This window comes from Paramisgurnus dabryanus, chromosome 21 (assembly GCF_030506205.2).
Source record: "Paramisgurnus dabryanus chromosome 21, PD_genome_1.1, whole genome shotgun sequence".
Lineage (NCBI taxonomy): Eukaryota > Metazoa > Chordata > Actinopteri > Cypriniformes > Cobitidae > Paramisgurnus > Paramisgurnus dabryanus.
Window position 1 is genome coordinate 3,349,220 of NC_133357.1, and position 27,573 is coordinate 3,376,792.

The 27,573-nt window shown below is 37.3% G+C and overlaps 1 protein-coding gene across 2 annotated transcripts in view; it reads right to left on the bottom strand.

The window, feature by feature from the left end:
- The window catches only part of spryd3 (SPRY domain containing 3), a 61,107-nt gene that overhangs the window by 18,281 nt on the left and 15,253 nt on the right, over positions 1-27,573 (bottom strand). For both annotated transcript variants that reach the window (XM_065285304.1, XM_065285303.1), the window contains exons 4-7: positions 17,902-18,026; positions 17,602-17,737; positions 15,783-15,971; positions 749-898 (exon numbers count right to left, since the gene is read on the bottom strand). In XM_065285304.1, coding sequence (XP_065141376.1) covers positions 749-898; positions 15,783-15,971; positions 17,602-17,737; positions 17,902-18,026 — 600 coding nt within the window. The remainder of the gene's footprint in view (positions 1-748; positions 899-15,782; positions 15,972-17,601; positions 17,738-17,901; positions 18,027-27,573) is intronic.

Below are 27,573 nucleotides of genomic sequence, written 5' to 3' on the forward strand. Positions count from 1 at the left end.
CCAACTACTGTTTATACCATGATGCGTACCATAGACATGTTTAGGTTTTATTCAAGATGTCATTTAATGCATGCATACTAGGAATGGGCACGAGTACTCGATTGCTCGGGTACTTGAACGTGGCATTGATGATCGATCACGAAAACGATGATCATGTGGGTTTATTTATTTATTTATTTTTTGTGGTTATGGCGGCATTTGGATGTCTGGTTAGCATTTCAAGCGCCTGTGGTAGTAAAGACTGGGTGCGTGTTTGGCGTTGTGTTGAGCTATGCAGACTGGCGTATGACATCACATCAGTAACGTTACCATGCACGATAAAAAAAAAAACAGATAAAAGTCTGTTGTATATAAGGATTAATATTATGTAGAGTGCATCATATAGAAAGCACATGAGTTGGTGTTTATTAACCCTTTAGTTTAGCAGCTTTTCCTGTTACAGGTTTCTGTTAAAAACATTTAATTCATTAATAATCTAGTCTTAGGTTCTTTAAAATTAAGTTTTATTTGAGTGTTTTTAATAGATATATTTTAATTTTCACCATGACACATATGATTGCCCCTTTGATTGATGTAAAATATAAATAACACATTTTTTAAAAAATTTGCTCATTCCGACTCATTTTGCCAGCATGAGTCACATATACAATAAGTATACAAGCATATACTTAAAAACAATTCATGCACTTCTCATTCAATTCACATGAACTATTTAACAGACCTGGGAATAATGCAACAAATGACTTACTCTTCTTGCCAGGCCCAGGGCGATGTAACACTTCTCTCCGGGATCCACGATCTCCACTTCAAAGTAGTGACTCCGTGTGGTGAGGGGCTGCCGAGCCTGAGCCAGACCCACATCCATGATGCTCTTTCCTTTTCCAACATACTCCAGGAGCTGTGGCAGAACACATCACAGACTTCATTTAGATCAATTACAGACCATCAGACAACATAACAACATGTGGTTTATTTGGTGGGTTGAGAAAATTTCAGGAACACTTGGCATAAACTTGGGGAATCTTCTGAAACGGTCAGACAGCCAAGAGGCAGGTTTGGGAAATGGGACATGTTGTTCAACTAACATACCTGGCTAAAGTTGAAATGTGATTTGAAGGAAAGGAAAATCTTGGTTAAGGCCAAGTTATTTTAAAACTATTTTAAAAACTAACATTGCTAATGGTAATGTGTTTTTAAATGATATTATGTAGATAAATATTTTAAAAGAATATTCCACTTTTATAAAAAAATTTATATCGCTGTTCTTCAAATTGTTTCAGGTATTTTCATGGTAATAAAGAATATTTTGAATGATTTGTTTAACGAGTGTTGCTTTTTTAAATGCACGTTATAAACGACTCCGACTCATAATGATTTAATGTTTGATAAGGACTTCCTACTGACCAAATGCCGTAGTACACACACAAGCTGTGCATGAAACACTGAATCGATTAAAAATCTGGAGGCATTTTAAATGGGACACGCGATTAATCGTTGCAGGCCTATCCAAGATGTTTGTCTTTCCTTGTCTAGTTAAGAAGAAATTAAGTTTTTTTTTAAGAAAACAGTTGCAGTTTCAATGCAGCTTTAAAGGCCTCCAAACGATCCGAGGCATAAGGGTTTTTTCACCAAATAAAATTATTTTTATATACTTTTAAACCACAACTTCTCATCTTGCACTAGCCGTGTGATGCGCCAGCGTGGCCTTACACATTACATAATCACGTCAAAGGTCACGCATGACGTCTGCGAAACTACCGCTATAGTGTTTACAAGTGTGTAGAAAAAGAATTGTTTCGACGTTGTTGTATACTAATTAATATCTTTGTGTCAGTTTATTATTTAAAAGGGTCCACAAGTGTGCGTTTCACATATATAACCTATATGACCTTTCAACGTGATTACGTAATACGTAAAGGTAGCGCTAGTGCGTCACACGACAAGTGCAAGACGAGAAGTTTGAAAAGCAAAATGACGAATGTTTTGCTGGATAAGACCCTTACGGTACATTCACACTGCAAAAAATCTTCTTACTTAGTATTTTTGTCTTGTTTCCAGTACAAATATCTAAAATTAAAATATTAAATCAAGAGGTATTTTCTTGATGGGCAACATGACCTAAGAAAATAGGTCTAGTTTTTAGAAAAAAAAAAAAAAGAATAAACATTTTCTGCATTTGTGCTAAAGACAAGCCAAAAAAATCTGCCAATGAGGTAAGAAAAAATATCTTGAAATTTAAACACTTAATTCACTGCACACGGCAAAAAATTATTTTCATGAAAAAAAATCTTTGTATTTTTGTCTTGTTTTCAGTAAAAATAATTAAAAAATCTTAAATTAAGATGCTTTTTCTTGATGAGCAAAACGACCCCAAAAAATAAGTCAAGTTTTTAGACCAAAAATATCAAATTTAATTGATTTTGTGCATGTGGGTTAAGCAAATTGTTCTTGAATTTAGTGTTTAAGAAAAATTTTCACAATTTTTGCTTACACCCCATTGGCAAATTTTTTCAGCCAATTACGTTCATGCAAAACTGGACAACACAGGAGAATGTGTTGCAGTCACTGTGATTGGCTGTTGGCCACGCTTCAAACACCGTTATCGCTGACGCCCCGTGTGAATGTACCGCTATGCCTCGGTTGGGATCATTTAGAGCCCTTTGAAAATGCATTGAAACTGTAAATCATTGAGGTCCACTAAAGTCCACTATATGGAGAAAAATCCTGGATTGTTTGCCTTAAAAAATTACTTTCAATGAAACTGAACAAAAAAAGACAAAAATCTTGGATGACATGGGGGGTAAAGTAAATTATTAAATTAAATTCAATTTTATTTATATAGCGCTTTTCACAATTGGTGATCGTTTCAAAGCAGCTTTACATTAATAGAAGTAGTGGAAAGCACAGAAAATCGACAGATAGCATAACATAATACACGATAGCACAAGCAGCTAAATTTGCTGCGGCTATGAATCAACATTATAAGCGTGCGTATTACTAATGTAACGTAAAGAAGAGGGTGCTAAGTTAAGCCCAAGAAGGCTGCCTCCCCGGGTTGAAAAACCCCCTAGGAGAAAAACCCCCCAGACTTTTTAGCCGGGGAAGTTAAAAAAAAGTCCTAGGAGGGAAAAACCTATATAGGGATTTTTTTATGAAAGTGGAGTATTCCTTTAAATATTTCTTTAGCTGGTATTCACTGATGTACAGAGTATGTAGAGATGAAAACCTAATGCATGGCTAGACAAAACATTTTTTCCGATATATCCTGATGAAAATGTCAACCTTGTCTAGCCATGCAATGCATTAGGTTTTGATCTCTAAATCCTCTGTGTACATGTCATCATTACTTAGCGTGGATCATGTATGGGCGAACCTGAGCACACGATGGTGATGACAAATCTTTTGATTGACATTTTCCATCAGGCGTGTTAGCAGAGATCCTCTGACATAATAAGCTTATTAGTGAAGACAAAAGGTATCTTTAATACGTTCATGGAATAAGGAGGGTTGGGCTTCATCTTTCAGCTACAGACATGCGAAGGGTATCAACAGCCCCGCCTAGCTTTACGCTTGAAAAGAAAAACTTGCCAATGGATTAAATGTGATATTACAATCACTAATGTATGCCAACTTTTACAGTTTATGGCATTGTAGGCCAAACATTTCATATAGCAGTGTGTCATAAATCTGGAATGATGAAATAGCACAACATCATCACCTGTATGTGTAAAGGAAAAGTGTGCCCTAGGAAAGCATTTTGTATCTGGATGGTTTAGATTAAAAGGTTTAATTTGGTTTTAGGGATACTGTTGCTAGATTATAAAACCGCAGGCTACTGCTAAAGCAAGCATGAGCCATCTCTCATCAACTTTCTAGTAAGCTGTCTACCTTATGTTAATTTTAACTCAAGTTAGGGTGAAAATCGAGTAAGCCACCCAATCTAACAGAACATTAGGGCATCGAATGCAATTTTTTAAAAAGCCAAACTTTTAAAACAACAAGTAATAGCTACCACAAGTAATAGTTCCCACACCTTAGTTAACTTCAAATTCAAGGACCTTTCAATGACTTTCCAGATCCAATACCCTCAAATTCAAGGACTAAATGTAGGGACACATTTCACGTGAGTGCAAGGTTACATTGTGTTACCTTTTAAGATACATTGTTACAGTTGTCTTTCGAGAAAACTCGCGCTGAGTCACTGCGGTGACACTTTGGGGACAAGGACAGGGTGACGTGAGAGACAGGAAGTATATCGCTATCTGAAATATTGCCAAAGACGGCGTTACAGGGAAGCAGGAAGTATGGCAAGGAGACGCAGCGTCTCTTTCCCATCTAAGGGAACATCAGTTACATACGTAACCAGAGATGTTTTGTGTCAAACACAACTATGCAAAAGCATTTTGGTATGAATCAACATTCGCATACAGAAGATATAAGCATTTAAAGCGAACAGTTTCGCATGTGTGCTTAAAAAGTCAAATTTGATATTATCCTACACCACACAGGGAATAATATGGATTTTTTTCCCCATTGCATAGAATAGATTCAAGCACTTTCAATGACCTGTATCTATGTATTTATATTTTCAAAAACTTCCCCGGGCCTTGAATTTCCCCCTCAGATTCACAAACTTTCAAGGATTTGGTACCCATATGTACCTTCAAGGTACTAATATGTACTTCTAAGAAACTAATATGAGTAATCATTTAGGTACAAATATGTATTTTTGAAAAGCTACTGCCCAAGTTAAAGCTAGGGACCATTTCTTGAACAGTACAGGTTGCATTTGGGTTATACAATGCAAACAATAAATCTAAATTGCTAACATGTAAAAACCTAGTCACATCATTGTTGACCAAAAATGTACAGGTCTCCAGGTCAGATGGTCATTTGAATAGGCCCGTGAGACACTACCACATGCTGGTAATGGCCCACATGTGCTCTTTCGTAAACATATCTGTGCACAAATGTGCGTGCAAAAGTCAAACACACTATTAAACTGATGAAAACAGATTGCTGTCAATTATGCAAGAACATCCCCTACCGGCACTGATGGACCACATAAAGTAATACAAACTGCAAAGAATGTGTTTATGCTTTGATCCAGGCAAGCTTTTCCATTAATATCCTTAATGCTGATCAATCCAGTTAAATAAATCACCATTCAATATGGAAGAATGTACGTCATGATTTGACTCTCATCTTTATGTAGTTCACTCGAGAACACACCAAGGGCCGATATCCATTAATCTCTATTCACTGTTGCTTTTTATAGACACAAGCAGTGCTTTTAATCTGGCTCTTCTTTTCACATCACCATCTACAAGCTTTCGTGCCAAGACATTTTTCTGCTCCTTTGAGGATGGAGGCAAAATTGCACCCAGTCACACCTTCCTGCCTCCTTGATGCTGAGTAATGGGGAGGTTGTCTACCTTTCTACCACTCCCAAGTGCTCTCAACAGCTCCCAGCATGCTTGGATGACAGTGCTGACAGATCCAACACGCTCTCGAACGTCACGATCCGCAGACCTGCTTGGGGGCGGCAGATTGTTTTGTTGACCCGCTGCCCCGGCAACAGGTGCAACATCGCAAGCAAATGCCACAACTTCCTGCAAACGTGCGGGGAAGGTGGAGAACACAAAGGGAAAAATCCCACGAGAGGAGCCAGTCAGATGTTTGTTTCATGCATGGTACATTTTCAACTTCTGACAGATGAAATTGCTCAAGCTTATGTCGCTACAAGTTAGACTACCTGTCTGTCAGCAAGACTGAGGACTACTTGATTAAATGCAAATTATCCTACACAGTGTTGGGCAATTCACTTTTTGCATTTAGGCTCATCTAACTGACCCAACATTATATTAACGGCAACACAATTTGAAGACACAAACTAGAAGTTCTTTCATGTCAAGCTATAGCAGCCAGGCATTTCACCATGTTATAATTGTTTTAAATTAAGCGTAAATCAAAACAGCGCCGCTACTTGGCAGATCTGGGTGTATTCATTGGAAAAAAACTTCCAGTGTCTAGTTGGAAAATTTCACCGGTGGCCTGTGGAGTCTTTCAGCACCTTTGATAGGACTATTTGAAGTTTGAGGACCCGTTTATGCATGAAGTAAAATGCTCCGCAACCATACTCATTCATCCCTGCCAAAATACTGATATCACTGATGCTTTCGGACCTGACATGATCGAAAAGACATTCAGATGCTTGCATGGCTCCGCACATCCGTCACAGAAGTAGAATGCAACAAACCTCAGAGTTTCCTTCCGATTAGTTTACACTGACAAGACAGTTAAAAATACATCTAACCTAAATTAATACCTCTAATTTTAGGATGAATGGCCATATACAATAAATATAGTTTGGTACTTTCCACAAAGTGAAATAAATGTTAATATGCAAGTCAAAGCCTCATGTGAGACGTAACATTGAACCTTATTAATTCTTTCCCCGCCAAAATTAAGAGAAAACGCTTCCCTGCCATTTAACGAGTTTTTACGACAATCCATATTTTCGTTATTATCCACCAGGTGGCACTCTTACCAAACTTATAAAACCTGGAAGCATCTGCTAAGGCCAAACAATAAAATCTCTGTTACAGTTCCCTTTCGAGGGAACTTGCGCTGCATCACTGCGGTGACACTTTGGGGACGCCTGCAGGGGTAAGTGTGTCTGAATGTGTATATTAAATTCAACCAATGGTGAGGCTTAACGACAAAGACAGGGTGACGCGTGAGCCTAGAAGTATATCGCTATCGGAAAATTGCCAAAGACGGCGTTACAGGGACGCAGGAAGTATGGCAAAGGAGACGCAGCGTCTCGTTCCCTTCTCAGGGAACAACAGTTGCATACGTAACCACAACACGTTTTCATGTGTCAAACACAACTAAAAGCATTTTGGTATGAATCAACATTCGCATACAAAAGATATAAGCATTTAAAGCGAACAGTTTAGCACGTGTGCTTAAAACGTGTGAATTTTTATGATATTATCCTACACTACACAGGGAATAATATGGATTTTTTCCAGAAAAAAAGAACTTCTTGCATAAAATAGATTCAATCACTTTCAATGACCTGTAACTATGTATGTATATTTTCAAAAACTTCCAGGGCCTTGAATTTTTTCCCCAGATTCACAAACTTTCAAGGATTTCAAGGACCCGTGGGAACCCTGTATATTTAAAGAAGAACATTTTCTGTAAGGCATTCAACTTTTGTGTAAATCTTAAAAAATGCTGGCGGGGAGAGAGTTAAAACAGCATTTAATGAAAATAAAATTCAAAGGTTTTTCAAAAATATGAAACATGCACGCTGGTCGGAAAGCTTGCGTCTGAGCTCAGTGCACATTTCTGGCAAATCTTTTATTGCAAAAAAGGAGGGACATATCAAAACAAAATCACGTATCCCATTGGGAAAAAATACAGACATATTATACCAAAACTCGATACAATGCCAAGCCCAACAAAGAATCCTTTATTTTTTTAAGAGTGCGGTTAAAAGATGTTTTCCCAGAAAAAACAAAGCATACAATTTTTAAGTTTCTCAAAGTTTCTTTGAGTCATTTGAGTCAGTAATGAGCCACTATTACTTAAAAGTAACTTAAGTTTAAATTGCTTAACTTAAAAAAATTTAGAAAATAAATGTTGATATGACTTCAAATACATTTTTTACAGTAAAAGTTATGTCAAAAATAAAACCTTTACAATTAAGTGGCCAATTTAAAGAAAACACCTTTCATAAAAATCTTCTCCGTTTCATTTAAAAGTTATGTGCTTCTATTTTTTTTTGTCATGTCATGTCGTGTGTCCCACTCAACAGCACAATGGTGATGGATTAAGGCTTGCTTTATGTGGAGATCGAATCAGCAACGCTCCATTACAAGCCCTAAAGTACCACTAAACCACACCACCCACCAAAAAACAGGCCTTACGTTTCCAACAAAAGTGTGCTGGATGGAAACTGTACCGGGGTCTCCCATGTGGGTGGTAAGAATTCTCAAACTAAACCACCAAACCTAAACCATTCTCTATATGATTTAAAGACTATAATTGCCAACAGCAGCAAGCTCTTCCTGTGCCCAACCTCCACCTGTTAATCTTCTAGAATAAACGTAAACCATTCCAGCTATTATTTAAACTGACTCTGTAAAGTATCTTTCACATGAAGCTCTCAACACATGCATTGTGTGCTGCAGACATCTTTACAAGCTTGCTAGATAACAAGTTACGATATGCCTCCTGCTTTGTGTCATAACTAAAAACACACAAAATTATCTATTTTCCATCTTGTTTGGATTTTCGTGCACTTCCCACATAATGATACATCAGGCTACCAATTCTTGCATTCAGGAGTGGCGGACAGTCGACATCCAAAAACCAAATCCTACAGGAAACTGCATCATTCTGTCTGGTAATCGTGAATGGTTTCAATCTGACTACAGCATCATGCTTTTTATCAAACACTAGGAAAGGAAGCAAACTGAACAAATATTTTATGTTACATTAGGTTACACGCCTCTCTCTGTTTCCTTTCAGAGCTGCTCTCACATACTGTTTCTTTTGGGTTTCAAACTAAACTATTTGGCTAAAAGTTTGTTCAAAGGTTTAAACTAATGGAAATTACAGAAAGCTGCAATAAGGATTTCTCAATTTCTCAGTGTGGGTCAAGCTTTGCCCTGTAGGGAAAAACATAGACTGTATAAAACATGGGCGTAGTTTCGGTGATGTCACCTGTAGGTTTCTAAACAGCATTTTTAAAGCCCAAAGTTGGCAAACCCTGCAGCACGTCACCATGCATCACTCGCAGATAACCGAAAATGTGCAGAGACGGAACGTGGGTGGAGCTGAAACCACTCCCCCTAGCTTGGTGACAGAAGCAAATTCATGTGTCACTCAAGTGGCCACACCCCAATTTACCAAAAAATTTACCGCGTCACAGTCTAATGAAGGTCAAAATTTGATAAAAAGACAAAAAATATTTATTTTTGTTGTAAAGTTGGGCATATAAACATGGGGGGCATGGGATTGACTCTCTTTCTTGCAAGTAGATGAATTGCAGTTTGAGTCACTTCCATGTTGGCTTCACGAGAAAGACTGGAAGATTGCCCCTTGGGAAAAACACATTTAATTTTCTGTGATAAACTGCTACTACCCTGTTGCAAAGATGCTAACATACATCTCTCAGGGCAATTCAATATGAATATATAATTTAATCATTTAGCCTATAATGTTTGGTAAACTACTGGCCGGAGGAGACAGTAGAAAAAAATACCCTATTGAAGGATTTTTTTTTGGTTTCACCAACCCTGGTGTGAACTATGAAACCCGTCTGACAGTGGTTTGTGTTACAGTAATACAGTTAGGCTGGCCGTAATGATAATGAATTCCCGTCCAGACTTAATTGTAAAAGTATGTCTTTTAAAGCCTAACCAAAATGAACCACGCCACAGTCACATCTCCAGTGCCAGAGGGGCCGACGGCTGTCGCTGTGCTTTTGTTCGTGACACCGAGGTTAAATCATTTCTCTGGGCTGGGGAAATGTACAGCAATGGGCCAAAGTTTTCAAATCTCTTTTTCATGCACTCTGCAACACTGCCAGGCCCGATGAACCACAAGTAAAGTGACTTGTAGACAAAGGGGCCAAAGAGCCTATGACAGTAAATCTTGACTCAACATGCGTGAGTCAGCAGGAGTATGAATGAGTATGTAAGACGTGAGTGGCTGTGTGTCTGGGTGACACAGCTCTTTATGGTGTAAATCTGTTAGTATAATGCAAGTCATTGTGAAAATATGCATGTTTTTGCTTTAGTAGGTAGTGTAAGTATGTGCTTGCACCACGCAATACTGTTTGAGACACAGTAATTGGTGTGAATAAGAATTTGTTTCAGTGTGTAAAGTAAGCAGATATCCAGGTGCTGTATAGCGGTCACATAGCTGTAGGAAGATTAAGTCGCTGGGCAGAGACTCTGCTAAACTGATCTCCACCTCGTGTTTGCAGAGAACCGCACGTACGCATCGCTGCCAGCCAAACCCCCCTAATAACACACATACACGTGGAAGGGTGACCATCAGCAAAGCCGCCTTTGTGTGTCAACTCGTAATACGGCACCTTTCCAGGGTTAAAAAAACATTGAGATGCCAGCTAGAAATTCCATAGTTAATCTTAAAATTTGTGGGATTAAATAAATCTAATCAGCAATTTTTCATATCACTAACTGGAAAAAAATATATAATATGAGATCCTTTAAAATATGCAAAGGGAATCTCACACCGATAAGAAAATATTGGACAGCAGTAATTCATGTGCTTAAGTTTGTCTGTTTGGAAGCACAAAGGGACCACATTATAACTAAACCAGACCCGATCTATAAAAAAATTACTGTTACAGTAAATACACTTACAAAAAGTACAGAGGACAAGGCACTTTGAGGGTTTAAAATCAGAAAAGTTCATATTTTGTACAATTTAACCAATGTGTTTTGAGCAGTGAATTACTGGTGGAGAACATAAAACCACTGCTATCCAAAACCATCAATTTTCACATATCCTAACACCTTATTATCAAGTTTTTGGCATTTTTCACATCACGTTGATTTTTGCATACTGACAGGCTTATCCAGTTAACAGTAAATCCAATTTAATCTGGAAAATGTTTATATTGTCCCATTGGACAATCCTTTTCCTGCAAAAGATGTAATTAGTTCTTTAAGGATATCCTTTCTTATGTCATGTGTATATTTTGTGTAAATGTTATCATGTTTACTGGTGTCACATATATATATACAATTATATTACATTAATACCAGATAGTTGATGGTAACCATTGACTCCCATAGTATCTGTTTATCCTGCTATGGACGCCAATATAGGTGCAATCAACTGTGTGCTTACCATCATTTACCAATTTTTTTTTGTGTTCACAAAAAATTTGTACAACATGAAGATCAGTAAATGATAACAGAATTAAAATTTTTGGGTGAACTATTCATTTAAACCCTATAAAAGTACAGTAAAAGTGCCTTAATGCACTTTTTAGTTCACAATTTTATAAGTTTTAAGGTTAAGATAAATATATTTTAAGAAAATAATACATATTTGTGACCCTGGACCACCATGGGTATATTTGTAGCAAAAGCCAAAAATACATTGTATGGGTCAATTCAACATTTTTCTTTTATGCCAAAAATCATTAAAATATTATGTAAAGATCATGTTTCATGAAAATATTTTGTAAATATCCTACTGTAAATATATCAAAACATTATATTTGTGAGTGGATGGAGTTGCTAATGACTTCAAAGGTGATTTTTTTCGATATTTTGATTTTGCACCCACATATTCCAGATTTTCAAACAGTTATATCTCTGACAAATATTGTCCTATCCTAACAAACCACATATTAATGGAAAGCTTATTTATTCAGCTTCCTGGTTATGTATACATGGAAAATTTACCCTTATGACTGGTTTTGTGGTACAGGGTCACATTTTTTATTTGTTAATTTATTTAACCTATTTTTATCTGGAAATTTCTTTTATTTAATGTAAATTTTGTAATTTTATGTTTGGAAATTTGTTTAATTTGGACTCGACTATTACCTTCTTCAAAAGTGAGCTAAACAAGAATTTATTGGATTGGGCTTATATAAATATTGAGAACAAGTATTGAGAAATAAATAATACGTCTTGTGCACAAGTTTAAAAAAATAATGCACATTTTTGCCATGGAGCGAACATAAAGCAAACACGAATCAAGAAGCGGAAAATAATCAACCCTATGTGTAGTGAATATCAAACCGTTGCTGTTTTAGCCTTCTCGCTCATGAGCTCTGTATGTACGAGACATGAGCCATCACAATTGTGCCTCCAAGCAAGACACTTAGGTTTCTTTTATTAAGGGAGTGGCATTGGATAAAAGAGGTGCTAAATGACTACTTACAATTCTGAACACCCATTAGATCATGATACTTACTACCTTAACATCTACATATCTGAAGACAAAAAGCCATGACAATCCGTCTTAAGTGTAGTCAATTATAAACAAAAAAGCATGCATCTCACGCCATCTACTATGACAGCGAATTATGCTATTATGACCGTCAAAATATCTCCCTGTTATCACACGCATAAAGATGGATGACATATAAGGCATGTAGATAAACAAAATCAGGGAGTGTTTGGGATCTCTCTTGACAGCTAGGATGACAGTTAGCAGCGCGCCAGAATGAGATTCTCTTATCTAAACAGGAGTGGCTCTCCTATAACAATGAACATAAACACTGAACAGGAGCAGTACCGCCCTACACGGCAAAAAAGTGCTATTGTAATCGGATCTGCGTGGGCTGAAACATCTTAATTTCGACCTCACTAAATAAAATAAACAAAGCATTCAATCATGAAATTTAAGTCTTCTTTATTTTTCTTATTTATGGGTTAATCTTTCTTTATTTACTCAAGGTGTTAAAGAGCATAGCTTAAAGAGGATTTACTATGTAAACAACTTTTTATTGACACTTTTCAATTGCGCAAAAATTCCATTGGCTCTGGTCTATAAATAGATTCTTTGAGAAAGACATAATCATACTTATATCTACAATAACAAGTGATATTATTGAATACGTCTTAACAAGCTTTTGACTTAAACAAAAGCTTAAAACCCAAAACCAACGTAATTTCTGAAATTGAAAATCTGACATCTCGTCATAATACAGCCAATGATATGATGTTTGTTGATAACTTCAAAAATTCTGTTTCGATCCGATGTTTTCTGTATCTTTCTTTTGTCCCATCGCAATATGACGTACAGGCCGTCAGAAAATGTAAACGAAAATGCGCAATTTTACGAAAATACGTAGATGGACATTACGTAAACGTATAAAGGTACCTCTTATTGATATTTTACCAAGGTTCCCACACCTTAGTTAACTTCAAATTCAAGGACCTTTCAAGGACTTTCCAGATCCAATACCCTCAAATTCAAGGACTAAATGTGGGGACACATTTCAAGTGAGAGCAAGGTTACTTCGTGTTACCTTTTAAGATACATTGTAACAGTTCCCTTTCAAGGGAACTCATGCTGCATCACTGCGGTGGGTCAGTGACACTTTGGGGACGCCTCCATGGGTAAGTGCGTCTGAATGTGTCTATCAAATTCAACCAATGGTGAGGCTTAACGACAAAGACAGGGTGATGCAGGAGCCAGGAAGTATATTGCTATCTGAAATATTGCCAAAGATGGCGTTTACAGGGACGCAGGAATATGGCAAGGGAGATGCAGCGTCTCGTTTCCTTCTCAGGGAACAACAGTTACATGTGTAACCCAAGACGTTTTCATGCGTCAAACACAAGTATGCAAAAAAGCATTTTGGTATAAATCAACATTCGCATATAGAAGATATAAGCATTTAAAGCAAACAGTTTAGCACGTGTGCTTAAAAAGTCTAGAATTTTTATGATATTATCCTACACTACACAGGGAATAATATGGATTTTTTCCAGAAAACTTATTGCTTAAAACAGATTCAAGCACTTTCAATGACCTGTATCTATGAATGGATATTTTCAACAACTTCCCAGGGCCTTGAATTATTTCCCCCAGATTGACAAATTTTCACAAAATGTAAGTCCTAGTGGCATTCCAAAAGCCCAAACAGCTAGTTGGATTCATTAGAGACAGGCCATAAGATAAATGTTCATCTCTCGTGACAGACCGTGAAAAAATACCAAGTCTTGGTTTACTTTAAATCGTGCCCTAAAGACTAAAGTGGAGCGCATAAATGAGTATCTTCAAAATCTGCCACACAAAACTTGGCTATTAGGTTGATTAAAGAATCATTTTATTATGGCTCTACACAAGATCTATCTCGTAAAAAGATCTCCAAATCTCAAAGAAACGATCGCATGAGTTTACTCAATGGTGACTAATGTGGAAACTAAACCACAGTGCATTCAGACATGGTTCCATCTGCCCAAATGTTCAAGTTCTTGTCGAAACACGCACTTATCAGCGAGTCTACGATTCTTTGTTTCCCAGCCCGAATCATACACAGGTGACAAAATTATTCTTGTTCAAAAGAAAGTCAATCCAGAAAACGGCTGAGATGTTAAGCTGAGAAAGACTTCGACAGGCAAAAAAATCTTTGGCACCCTGTTGGTGCTCTTATTGAGTTTTTACAAGCTGGTCTGGTGCCAGGTCTGGCTCGCTCCAGCTCGTTCGTGCCATCAAACCAAGAAAGCATAAAGAGCGAGCCGCACTTCATGCGGTCTGCTTTCAAGAACTCAATATAGCGTTAACAAGCTGGAAGAAGGTCCAAAGCATCAGATGGAAAGGTGAGCATGATGGGTTTGAAGTGTGCATGCTCCGTTTCCAGAAGCACATCTGCACCCTGGGCTTTTTGCAATTGCAGTCTGTCGAAAGGCCCTGCTTCATAATCGCACTGCATACTGTTTACTATATTGGTACTCAAGGTACAGCAGATGGAACCATCGTATCCAGGTAGTTTTCGCAAGAATGAAGATGATGCAAACTTGGTAATGGCTCACAGGAAGTCAAGTGTGCGATTTCATTCCTATCATAATTTATTGGGGCAGGCCAGTATCTCTGTATCTGGTGAGTTATGATGATTAAAGTATTTAAAGTGGGCACGACATCAAAACAATAGTTTTGGGAACATATACCATATCAATCACAATAACCTTCAAATGTTCAAAGAATCGAAGAGAAAAGAGACAGGCTTGCCTTTACACAATGTGGGTGGTAAGCAGAACTTTTGCAACGATACATGTGATCCTATCTGAACAGGAAACAAAACCGCTTTGGTTAAGAGCTATTCCAAGTAAGACGTAATGCCAAGAAACAGGCTATACTGAGTCATATATCACTAACAACTATGAATACTGTGTAATACACTTGTATTGCATTAGTCAGGCAAAATTTGATTCCTTAGAACAGTTAATATATTCATCTCCTAAATCTGCAGCAGACGTATCATGTGTGATACAAAATCATCTACCCACCAAAGTTCTTCAAATCTAAAGCCTACTTCTTGTCCAATGGTAACAGTGATGCTTGCCATAGGGCAAAGGTTCCCAAAATAGTGGGCAGGCTTTTATTGGGGGATGTAAGATGTTGCCAGAGTGGGCCCAGTTTTATGATATTTTGTAAATGACATTAATTTATCATAAATTCTGGGAAAAAAAACTATTTACCAACAACACCACATTGTATAATTTAATATATTTTGTTTGGTTTAATTCAAATTCTAAGTTTCAGATTGTTTTATGTCATGCATTTTCTTTGGAAGGGGTACAAAGGGATGCGCCCTACAGGGGGATGCACGCCAAAAAGTCTTAGGGTGGGGTCACATTACACTTTGAGCATGCAAATATTTTTCAGACGTTGCTACGAATGTGGGAGGGGGCGGTTTTTTCCATATTTGCTTTTCTGTAGAGAAAGGTCACACAATGACGTACCGATTTTCTACTTGTCTTTATGTGATCTTTATGTGATACCAATTTGAAGGTCAGAGTTCAACAAACTTTTTTCAATGCAAAACTTTTTGCATGAGCTTGTCTCCAGTCTGATGCATTCGCATACTTAAGAATGAAATGAGTGGCCACACAATTATCAACCATATATAGTATACACAAATACACCAAAACTTCCCATCAAGCATCTGCCTACAGTAAAACATACATTTCCATGTATCTGCAGTGTCAAAAAGGTCATCTGATTGGCTTCACATTTGGGTTTTTAAGGCGCCGACGCCCACTTACCGTGCCACTGACTCTGACATCATAAAGGCGAGCCCATTCATCTTCATGGCTGTCCACCATCATGACACTGTCTTCCTCCTCTGAACCCCACTCTGCCTGCAGGTCAAGCCGAACCTCCTCACCCAGAGAATGCATGCCAATAGCAGGAAACAGCCCATCTGGAGCCACTGGGACCACCACTGACCCCACCTTCCACACAGACACACACACAAAAAAAGGGCTCTGTTACAAGATTCCATGCGGTTAACCATTAGAGCACATCATATCGGTGAATAAATACTGTTTGAAATGATGTCTGTATCATTCCAAACCTCAAATTGTCTGGCCAGCTGGAAAGCCAGCCGTGTACCATTCAGCAGCAGCAACTCAAAATTTGAAGAATAGACTATTGTGTGTTTAAATCCCTATTTATTCTTATAGATTTTCATAACTACTTTAATGTGGTATGAAATAAAACAATTACACACCATGGATAACAGAAATGAGACCTTGCTAAAGTCCATGAATGATGTTTTTTTCTACATCACAGACGTGTGATTTACTTTAGCATGTGGCCTAAAAACACAGTTTAAATTTAAGGCAACTGCTGATATTTGTGATAAGATAAGATGATATTAAGCCTTGATTTCATGCAAGTATTAAAGGTGCCAAAGAATGCATTGAAATAATGTGTAAAAATTATGCAAAAATTATCTAGAAATATTTTTTACATGTCCATTTCAACCTTAGGATTTGCCCTTAGGAAGAAATGGTCTATTATTACCTTATTTGAAAGGGTCATGAATAATTATCTTTGCTCTGATTGCCTGTTTCTTAAAACAGTTCATTAGCTCTATATGTGTGCATATGTATGTGTGATACAGATTTTGAGGAATAATTAATTAGCGGACGTTTCTAAGTGGTATGTTTGTGTTTTTTCAGTATGGACGTTCAAAATGTAACATTAAAGGGACTGCTAATTTTCCAGCCCTTCTAGAGTTAAACATTAAATTTTTACTGTTTTGGAATCCATTCAGTCGATCTCCGGGGAATGCGCAACCACTTTTAGCATAGCTTAGCATAATTCATGGATTCTGATTAGACCATTAGCATTGCACCTTAAAAACAATCAAATAGTTTCGATATTTTTCCTATTTAAAACTTGACTCTTATGTAGTTACATCGTGTGCTAAGATAATGTAACTACAGACAATGTAACTACAGAAGAGTCAAGTTTTAAATAGGAAAAATATTGAAACTCTTTTTTTTTAGGCACGATGCTAATGGTCTAATCAGATTCAATGGATTGTGCTAAGCTATGCTAAAAGTGGTAGCGCCAGACCCGGAGATCAGATGAATGGATTCCAAAACAGTAAGAATCAAATGTTTAACTCTAGGGGAGCTGGAAAATGAGCATATTTTCAAAAAAAAGTGAAGTGTCCCTTTAACGTCAATAGTAGAATTTCTGCATAAACGCTAGCATATAGAATTAACTAGCATATAACGTTAACTTAGCAGTAACATTTTGTTTTCAACATTTTAATTAATTTAATATGTGATTTAATGTTTGGGGCGTACGTAAAGACTGTAATATCCCAGTCAGAGTTATGTTGAGATTGGCCTGTTTTCCAACAGTTTTTACATAAGGAGGAAACAATCGTGTTTTAGACTCACAATATGTCATTACCATGTACTGAACTCTTACTATTCATCTATGCCTTTTTAAATACAGTTTTACATTCTACGCTACATTTAAGAAAATAAATATTTTATATGTTCATTGTCATTTATTATAGTCCATATAAAACAATATGTGCTATGCAAAGACATGAGGACTCACTTCCTTTCCATTCTTGGTAAAAAACACAGTGACAAGGCCTGCATCAAAAGTGTCTGCATAGATACCACAACCGATTCGGTCGCCGCGGTTACACTTAGGCCCAAACTGCTGACCGACCGGGTTGCCATTGTACAGCCTGTGGACAGAAGAGACGGTCATCAGTGACTCATAACTTTAGGGTATCAGAGGAAGTGATGCTAAACAGAGTCACTAGTTTGTATCAACATTTTAAAGCCAGGCTGAACAAGCTAAATAAAATGATACAATGCTGTGTAAAGGTCAGTGATGCGTCTAACTTACTTCCCATCATCAGCATGATAAGCAATTGAGTGTGGAAGCCAGCCCGGCTGTTGGTCAAGTTTGTAATACTGAGGAACCAGACCGACGGCGATTGTTCCCCTCACTCCAGTATCCATGATGGTCACCTATAGGTATCAAAAAACCATTACAAGATACCATCAGTATACGTGCAGCGCAGCTACACTTTTCAAAGCTTGCGGCAACCTGACAATTTGTTTTGGAATGACTAAAGGGTAATAGATGGCTTTTAGGGATTTCTAAGAAAATGCCAACGGTAATGTGCGTCAGTAGAGGCGGTGTAGGAATCGACAATTAACAAGAAGAGCTCGACTGAGTCATTGGATGGAAATGTCAGGTAACCTGTTATTAAGAATTTTTATTTCTTCAGCTGCCACTTATTTCTGCCTTTGTATGCAAAGCATCGAGTCACAATTTCAGCAGGGCCACACCTTCCCGGTAGCGAGCTCCTCAAGGCTAGACAATTTCATCAATGTTCAATTGTTAAAAAGTGTTAAAGAAATGCCAATCTTCCTTAATCTGGCTGAAACAACTTGGGCTTCAAGCGTTTCATTTTTACATGCCCTTAAGGGACAGTTCAACCAAAATAAAAATTATTATTCACTCACCGTAATGTCATTCCAACAATGCATGACCTTTTTTTCATACATAAAACACAAGCAAATACTGCAGAATGCAGCATTATTTGAAGAGTTCGGTTCCAAAGCGCAATAAATCCATTTTGACTAATTTCGGTGAAAATGTATTTTCTATACCAAGAAAGTGACAAAATGAAAACCACTATTTTCTGTTACAAACTTTCAAATAGCATCTTTAGGTTATAATAACATTAAAAATTCAAATCCATAATTTGATTTTCAAAGATTTATTAAAAAAACTGTTTTTTTTCCGCAAAATGCATTAAATCTATTAAATCAATATATAAATGAAATGTGCATTCATCTTTGCCATGTTATATTCATTTAGTTGACTAGTGGTATACACTGATTAAAAAAATAAAAATGAACGGCATTAATCAAAACAGTTACTTTATCATATTAAGAACACTATTCATTGCTACTGTCATCCTTGGGACGTCGTCACTGAACTTTTTCGACAGCAATCAGCTGTAAAATGTTTTGGTCCTGCTCGATTTTCGTTGACTTTGGGTAAAATAATGGAAAGTTTTTCATAAGATCCCCTGGGGTCAATATGTTAGCATGACAGAAGGTAACAAGCAACAGCCGGTGTCATGAGCAATTCGGTCCCCCCGAGCAATTCGGTCTCCCCTAGGACCCCGCGTGATTCCATTGGCTGAAAAAACTCCTCATGGGTAGTTTTCTTAGCGCCTTATTACAATTCCTACAAAATCGCGTTATGATTTATGTAGTTAGAACGTTGTTAAAATTACAATTGATGTCTTTTAAATGATATGTTTCATATAGTTGTATAGTGTAGGCTATAGGTGGGAGATCTACACATTGATCTACACATTGCTTGTGTCATTTTATTATTTAGATATTATATACTGTACCATTTCCACTTTTTACTGTCTACTTATACAATTACTTACTCATTAATTACTTATACAAAACATGATTACTACATAGTTGAATCACACATTTAAATTATAATTATAAGCTATGATTACTATACTTTTACTATTAAAAAATATATTCCGTAAGGTATGTTAATAATTTACAAAAAATAAAAGTATTGTTTTTGTAAAGCAGATGATGACACAAAAGTACTGATGTGTCTGCAACATGAATATTAGTTTATTATATTATTTTTTTGTTAACTTTTATTTTTAAAAAATGTTATGCTTCTATTTTGTACAACATAATTAGCTTGCTAGACCGCATATGCAGACGAGATATCGCAATGACAAATTTTTGAGAAGGCATTAGTGCTAGGTACCAATCGGGGTCCTAGGGGAGACCGAATTGCTCGGGTAGACCGAATTGCTCATGACACCGGCATTTTTACATCTCCCGAGAAGGAGGACTGGCGTGTCGCGGGTTTGAAAAAAATGGGAGAAAAAAAAATAACACAACGGATATCGGATTTTGTGTAAAATTAAGAATTTACTTTTTAATACTGACAATATTGATTGAAAAGTCTTACAATTCTTTTGTGACTCTGTCTGTGAAATCCATAATAAAGTTGCAAAATGACATAAGAAGCATTGACATTTGAGTCACTGACTTTACATTGATTTCAATCTTTGACTTGACCTTACCCGGTCAATATTGAAGATATCAAGGTTATATTTTCACAGACTGCTCTTTACATTATGTACACTGTCAAAAATAAAGGTACAAAGCTGTCACTGGGGCAGTACCCTTTAAAAAAGGTCCTAATATGTACCATTTAGGTACAAATATGTATCTCTGAACTGCCAATATGTACCTTTGAAGCACTTATATGCACTCTTTGGGTACAAAGGTGTACCATTTGAAAGGGTACTGTCCCAGTGACAACTTTTGTACCTTTATTTCTGAGAGTGTAGGAGGGTTTCATGTAGGACAAAATAACAAAAATGACATTAGCAGGGATTTCATAGGAAGGGTCAGATTTCAAATAAGAAGCTTCAGATTTGACTTCACCAATGAGACATGGAAACCATTTGAGTTTGTCTCCACTGGGTGTCAAATCTCTGTTGCAGAAAAGAAAATTATACATGTTTAAAACAACATATGACTGAATAAGTGATGGCAGAATTTTCATTTTTGGGTGAACTGTTTCTTTAAATATGGGTACCTATTATGCAAAATCCATTTGGACATAAATCTTTTGACAAACATCCACACATGAGACTTACAGTATATCACATCTTATGAAAATGGGCATAATAGGCTCTAAATTCCCAAAGGATCTGAGTCATGATGACAAAAAATACATCAAATCTCATCTTTGAAGGTGGTGCACAATACTCATGATGCAAAAAGTCTTGTTAAATGACGGTATACGTGTATACTTATGTAGTTATAAAGGCAAGCAAAGATCTGTTTCAGAGTTGCTGCCACATAAACTAAACTTAACTCTGCACTCCGAGCCAAAACCACTTACAAGCTTAGAAAAGGATTCCAACAAGTCCAAGATTTCTCATCTTCCTTGTTGCCTCTTTCGAGGATTTGCTTTACAAACTTTAGGAAATCAATAGTAAATCCTTCAAAACTTCATCTAAATACAAAACCCCACTGCCGATTCCACACATTTCCTGCTGTGAATTCAAAGCACTACGAACAAATAGGGCACTCAATTATTTTACCACAACGTCAACAAAAAACTTTGCCATGAACCCCGTGGCTACAAAATTCCACTCCGGTGTTCCAGAAAAAATAATCAATTACACTAATAGAGAAATTTCCACTTGACTAAGGACAAAATTGATTTGCACATGCACACTCGAGCACCCTGAGAAAATAAAACGGGGGTTATTCACTGCACAGCACTGCTCAAATGTTAAAACGAGGAAAACGGCAAAGACGCAACAACACAGCACTGAATGTGATGGAGCACTGGCTGCCCAGCCCAACCGAGCTGAAATCAAACCCCTGTGAAAGCATAATGAGGAAACATGAGGACCACGCTGACGCATATCCCGTCAGGCAGATGGCTTTGATGGAGGAAAAAGTTCCCAGACTTTGGCAATCTGAAAGATTCGGTTGGTTCCTGCGTCACGATCAGGTGATCTAAAGCCTATAAAATGAAAAGGAGTTCTTTATTGATTACTCATAACTCAGTGCTGTCGATGTCACATTCATTCTTACAGGCCGGAGATGTTTGTGGAGCACACTGATGCACAGAGTGACGCCATAGGTCGATACGATTGCAATATAGGTTGTTTTTTTAAAACATCTGCTTTGAGAAAAAGCTTTATTTACGAAACACACATTAGTGTTAAAAGGGGATTTCTGCTAGTTTTTTGGCCATTTGTTACCTTGTAAATACTTTACAAGAAGGTTTTTTTTTCCACATTGGTTAACTCCATTAGTTCACATGACTATCAAATAACCCTCTACAGCAGTTCTCAATCATAGTTAATTGAATCATTTATCAATACATTTTTACAATTAAAAGGTGTATCTGTTTAAGCTGCGTGACACTGCATGAATTTTGCAAAGTTGACCATCACAAAACATTTGTGACGATTCCTATAATCGCAGCTCCTTAATAGTGATCCTTCTTTGTACAATGACGGAAATTCAAAGACGGCCGGTGTCATGGTCTTGCGATCAAATGGCACTTTCATTGCATAGTACCCCACAGTTTAGGTCGGGTCAGCTCGCCTCACTTTGGCTTGGTTAGCTTTTAGTATCACTTCGGAGTGGGAGGGATTATAGGCGTGCCGTTATATTTGCGCTGCCTACTGCTGTGACATCATACAAGTACGATCGTTGTTGGAATGCTATACATTCCCATACATTCATCAGTCGGCCACAAAATTAAAATTCACCACCACAAACAAATGTTTGCACATCGCGTTAATCACTACCTAACAGTTACTGTACAAACACCCGTAGCTCAGTCGATGCCATAGATAAATACACTAGATGTCGCCTTGGGGTTCTGAGCATGCGTCAAAACCGCCGCCATCTTAGGACAGGGGTCTTGTCATAGGAAGTATCTGGGTAAAGCTGCTATCTCCGCCTGTACTTCGAATTCATGGACGATGCCGGACTTTTGTGCTGCGTATGGATGTTAGGGCTACTAGCACTTTGCATTACAGTTAGAAAAAGTCGATTTTCAAAATTTTAAAACTTTACTTTTTTTCTTGACCCAATGCTAAATTTATGTCTGACTGTTGAAACGAACCAAAAGAAAACAAAGAAAATCGCATTCATGACGATTTATGGTGATTTTATTTCCGTTACACCCTTGCCTACAATGACGCTGATACGGGATTCCCCTGTTTCAAGATGGCGGCTCTGTTTGACGCATTCGGTCCAATGCACTGCCGTAGCCAAGACGACATCTAGTGTACATATCTATGAGTCGATGCGCTCCGCTGAGCCTCATTTAAGTTGCATGTAAGCATATATGCGGACATGCTTATCGCGAATGTGCCGCCACAAACTGCAAGTCTGGAAAAACTGGTATGGTGTTCCTGATTCTCAATCTGTGGATGTTTTAAATCGCTAAAAGGGAGTTTGGGAACTTAAAGCAAAGCACAGATGACAACAGGTTTACTCGAGACAGCGCAAGCTAGCACGAAGGTAAAGCTAAGCTTTTACATAATAGCGATGATGCCGGTAGTGACGATTCTCTAAGACCAATCAGTGATCCACAGTGTTTTCGCGTCACATTTTGGTATCAGCTTGGCCCGCTTAGAACCCCAACCGAGGTGGTACTAAAAAGTATCGGGTACTACATACTGCACCCAGTGGAAAAGCCCCCAAAAGTAAGCCAACCTGAACCAAACCGTGGGGTACTATGCAATGGAAAAGCACCAAAAGATAGCCTACATCTATTTTCGGGACTGCCAGTGTCAGAAATTTAGCATGATTCTACCACCTGTGCTTACTGACTGCCAATGAAAACGCGATATGAAATGATGTATTGGTCAACGCGACATGTCGCTAAAACTTAAATATGTTTTACTGCATAAACTCTATGTGAAGACACTGCAATAATCATAATGAATATTCAGTATTACTGTACAAACAGGCAAGGTCCATGTGCAAAAGTGCCATCCGCCATTCACATTTGCTTACACCTAGGGCTGCTCGATTATGGGCAAATTAATAATCACAATTATTTGACACGATTACTCTGTGACTTTGAAGACATGCATTTATTTAACTGTGTTGAAATAGGCTACACGTGTCAAAGCAGGAGTGCCTTACAGCAGCAATTTATTTTCTAATCACATAATAATAATTGTTTTCCTCGATTATCTTGTTTTTGTAATTGTTTAAAAAAAAAAAATGAAATTGAACATCAAAAACGATTAATTGCACTGCCCTACTTATACCTAGTGCTTCCTAATCACAGTGTGATCTGTCATGATCTTATAAGATGGTAGAAATCGCACAGGCTGTACGCAAAATAAACCAACATGAACAATTGTATTTGTATTTACATTAACAAAGATTTATAAATGCTCACGCTAGCTAATACATTAACTACTAAGGTAATTAAATGTGACCTTATTGTAAAGTGTTACCATATCCCTTTACTCAAAGATGGACAGATCAAAGCAGTAGAACTTACAAAATGTTTCTTTATTTAGAAACGAGAGACTAGATTGTTTGAAAAGGGGGTTTGCTGTAGTGCAATGCATTTTATGCTGGGGTGTATGTAGGACTCATCAGGGTAATCTATGGGGTGTTATTTTCCTGCTTCAATGCTCCAGAGAGGAAGTTCATCAAACCAGCCCAATCTTTCAGCAGCAGAAGGCCATCAGTGCTGTCTCCTGGCTCAGACACGCATCCAAGCAGCTTCCATAAATTAAATAATGCTTGCTCTCTCCTGAAGCTGAATTTACAGCGCAGAGTTTTCCGCTACTAAATCACCTACGAGCTTCTCTTTTAAACTGTATTTCATGGCAAAGTTGCAGGAGAGGCAATACGATATCCAAAAGGTGATATTTGTGTTTATCAACAAGGGCAGTGTGCTTGCTTAACAACAGGAACGAAGCAGACAATGTGCTACAATTTAACAGTAATGCAACAATTGTTGTCAATATCTAAAACAACAACTCAATATTAATATGATGTTGCTGTAGCTCAGTTGGTAGAGCATTGCATAATCAATTCAAAACATCATGGTTTCAATCACAAGGGAACATTTACACTGAAGTCACTTTGGATACATACTAAAATAAATAAAAAAATGGGACCCCCGGACCACAAAACCAGTCACAAGAGTCATATTTTTTATTTAAATTGGCTTTCCATTCATGTATGGCTTGTTAGGATGGCATAATATTTGGCCGAGATTCAACTATTTGAAAATCTGGAATCTGAGGGTGCAAATACATCAAAATTGACAAACTGCCTTTTAAAGTTGTCCAAATATAGTCCCAGCAACACATATTACTAATAGGGATGCTAAACAATTAATCGCGATTAATCGTTAGCAGAATAAAAGTTTTTGTTTACATCACATATGTGTGTAAACTGTGTATAATAAATATGTATATATATAAATATGAACACATTCATGTATAATTTTAAGAAAACAAAAGTTTTCTTAAAAAAACAAAAACAAAAAGATTAATCGCGATTAATCGTTAAGCATCCCTAATTACTAATGATAAATACATTTGAATATTTTGCAGAATATTACAAAATATCTTTATGGAACATGATCTTTACTTATCCTAATGATTTTTTATATACAAAATTCACTAATTTCGACCCATACAATGTTTTGTTGGCTATAATTGCTACAAATATACCCGTGCTACTTATGACTGGTTTTGTGGTTCAGGGTCACAAATCTGACAACAATGACCACCCCGCCCATGCGTATAAAAGGGTCCCTTATAAGATCAAAGTGCAGCTTCCCAAATCTTAGAAAGAATCCAGACTTTGACAAAAAAAATTATTCAAGACTTATGGGGCATATTTTCTTTTACAAGAATATATATAAATGCTAGGCATAAATATAAATATATATAAAAACTGGAAATTTCAGTGAGAAGCTACACTTAGAAAAAAAGGTGCTACACGATCACCATAGAAGAACCTTTTTTGGTTCCTCAAATAACCATATAATCTAAAGTTCTTACAAGAACCATTTTTCTTATCTTTTTGTAGTCTGAAGCACATTACTTTGTGTAAAACAATGTGTTTGCGAGGTTTATGATTCAAAAAACACATTATTTTACACACATCGTACATTTTTGTAGCACCCATTTGTAATGAGTCGATTTTGTAATGAGCCAGTGTGTTGTGATTGGCCGAACACCTCAATTACGTAAACGGAAATGTGATGCTCCTTACCATGTTTTGAAAGATGGGCTCCCAAAGCAATAGTGAAAACCAGGAGATAATATCGTCTTTACTACCTTATCAATACGAGCCAGAATCTGACCCACAAAACACAGATGAGTAAAAACTGATCAATCAACTTTACCAGAGCGATGTGAGCAGAACGTAACAGATTGGTAAAAACTAAGGATACTAAAACAAAAAACCATGTCTGCATTTGTGATCATAGAAACGAAAAACAAGTGCTACTCTACCTTGCATAAAACTTGCATTTGAATCATCACAAGGAAATTCATTAAATATGAAAGCATCGAGCTACTTACAGGACGTCAGTCAGCAGAACCAGAATGTAGTTGCAAAGTTGGAATTGCTCCACTTTTTAGACAAAGCCTTTGTGAAGGCCTACATCCAGCCTTGCAACTCCAAGTGATCAGAAAGTACTAGTCCTCCGTAAAATGGTCAGTACACAATCGATCATTTGGGCTACACTGTTCTGGAACAGTGTTGTAAATAAAACCTAACCCCTGGTTTCTTAAAGGTCACATTCTTTCTGATCCCATTTTTCAAACTTTAGTTTGCTGTTACAGCATAAATAATAGCTGCAAAATGATAAAGCTGTTTAATGATTTAGTGATAAACGCGATGTGCAAACATCTATCTGTGGTGGCCAATTTTAATTTTGTGGCGGACTGATAAATAAATAAATGAATGGGAATGTACAAGGACGCTCTCACGTGTATGATGTCACAGCAGTATGCATCACAAATATACTGACACGACTATAATCCCTCCCACTGCGAAGTGATACCAAACTCGATGGAAAAGCTAACCACGCCAAAGTGAGGTGAGCTGACCCGACCCAAACTAAACTAAACCGTGGGGTACTATGCAATGGCAAAGTGCCATAAGCTGCTGTTGAATCACACTAAACAAGCTACACAAATCGTTACGGAGGGACTTCGTAGAACAAGGAAGACATCAGGCTGTTTTACGACAGTAAAAGCAGCAATATAGAGATAAGAAATTGTTTGAAAAATACTGCGTTTTTTTTACACGTGAAACATGAACACATGTTATATTGTTCACTGTAAACCCAATCAAAGCTTCAAAAATGCAGAAAGAATGGGACCTTTAATGTTTACACTATTGGAAGGCCAATTAAAGTAGTTTGCCTTTTGCAACGAAACACACAGCGTCTACTTGACATGGCGGCAGCAATACTACAGCGTAAGGGTGGGCGATAAACCAGTAGACATGATTAACCGGTAGAAATTTGTCAACTGGTAGAGATTTTGGACTATCGTCTCTATCGAGGTTACATGCCCACGTCACGCTCCTGTGTGCAAGGTCATGAAAACGTAACGTTTGTACATGTATTTAAGCACAACAGTTTAAAAACAAGTTTTAAGCCATTGAAACGTTGTCGCACGACCACTGCTTTTCTGTGTGTGAGGAGCGCGCAAGTCACGCAACTGCTGCTCATTAAGCTAATTTTTCCCGCTTTATTGGCCTTAAATACATATATGCGTCAAAATTCCCATCTTTGCAAGTATCCTCATTAACACGACTATTTAGGGCTTAAGAGAGAGTGAACAGCTAAAAGAGAAAACGCGAGTGTAACATACGGTCCGAGCTTTGGTCTTGGGAAGTTATCTAATTTTGCTCCTGTCTATCACTCATGTTAATCAAACAGTTGACTGTTTATCGTTAGAGAGCTTGAGTTTTGTTTGTT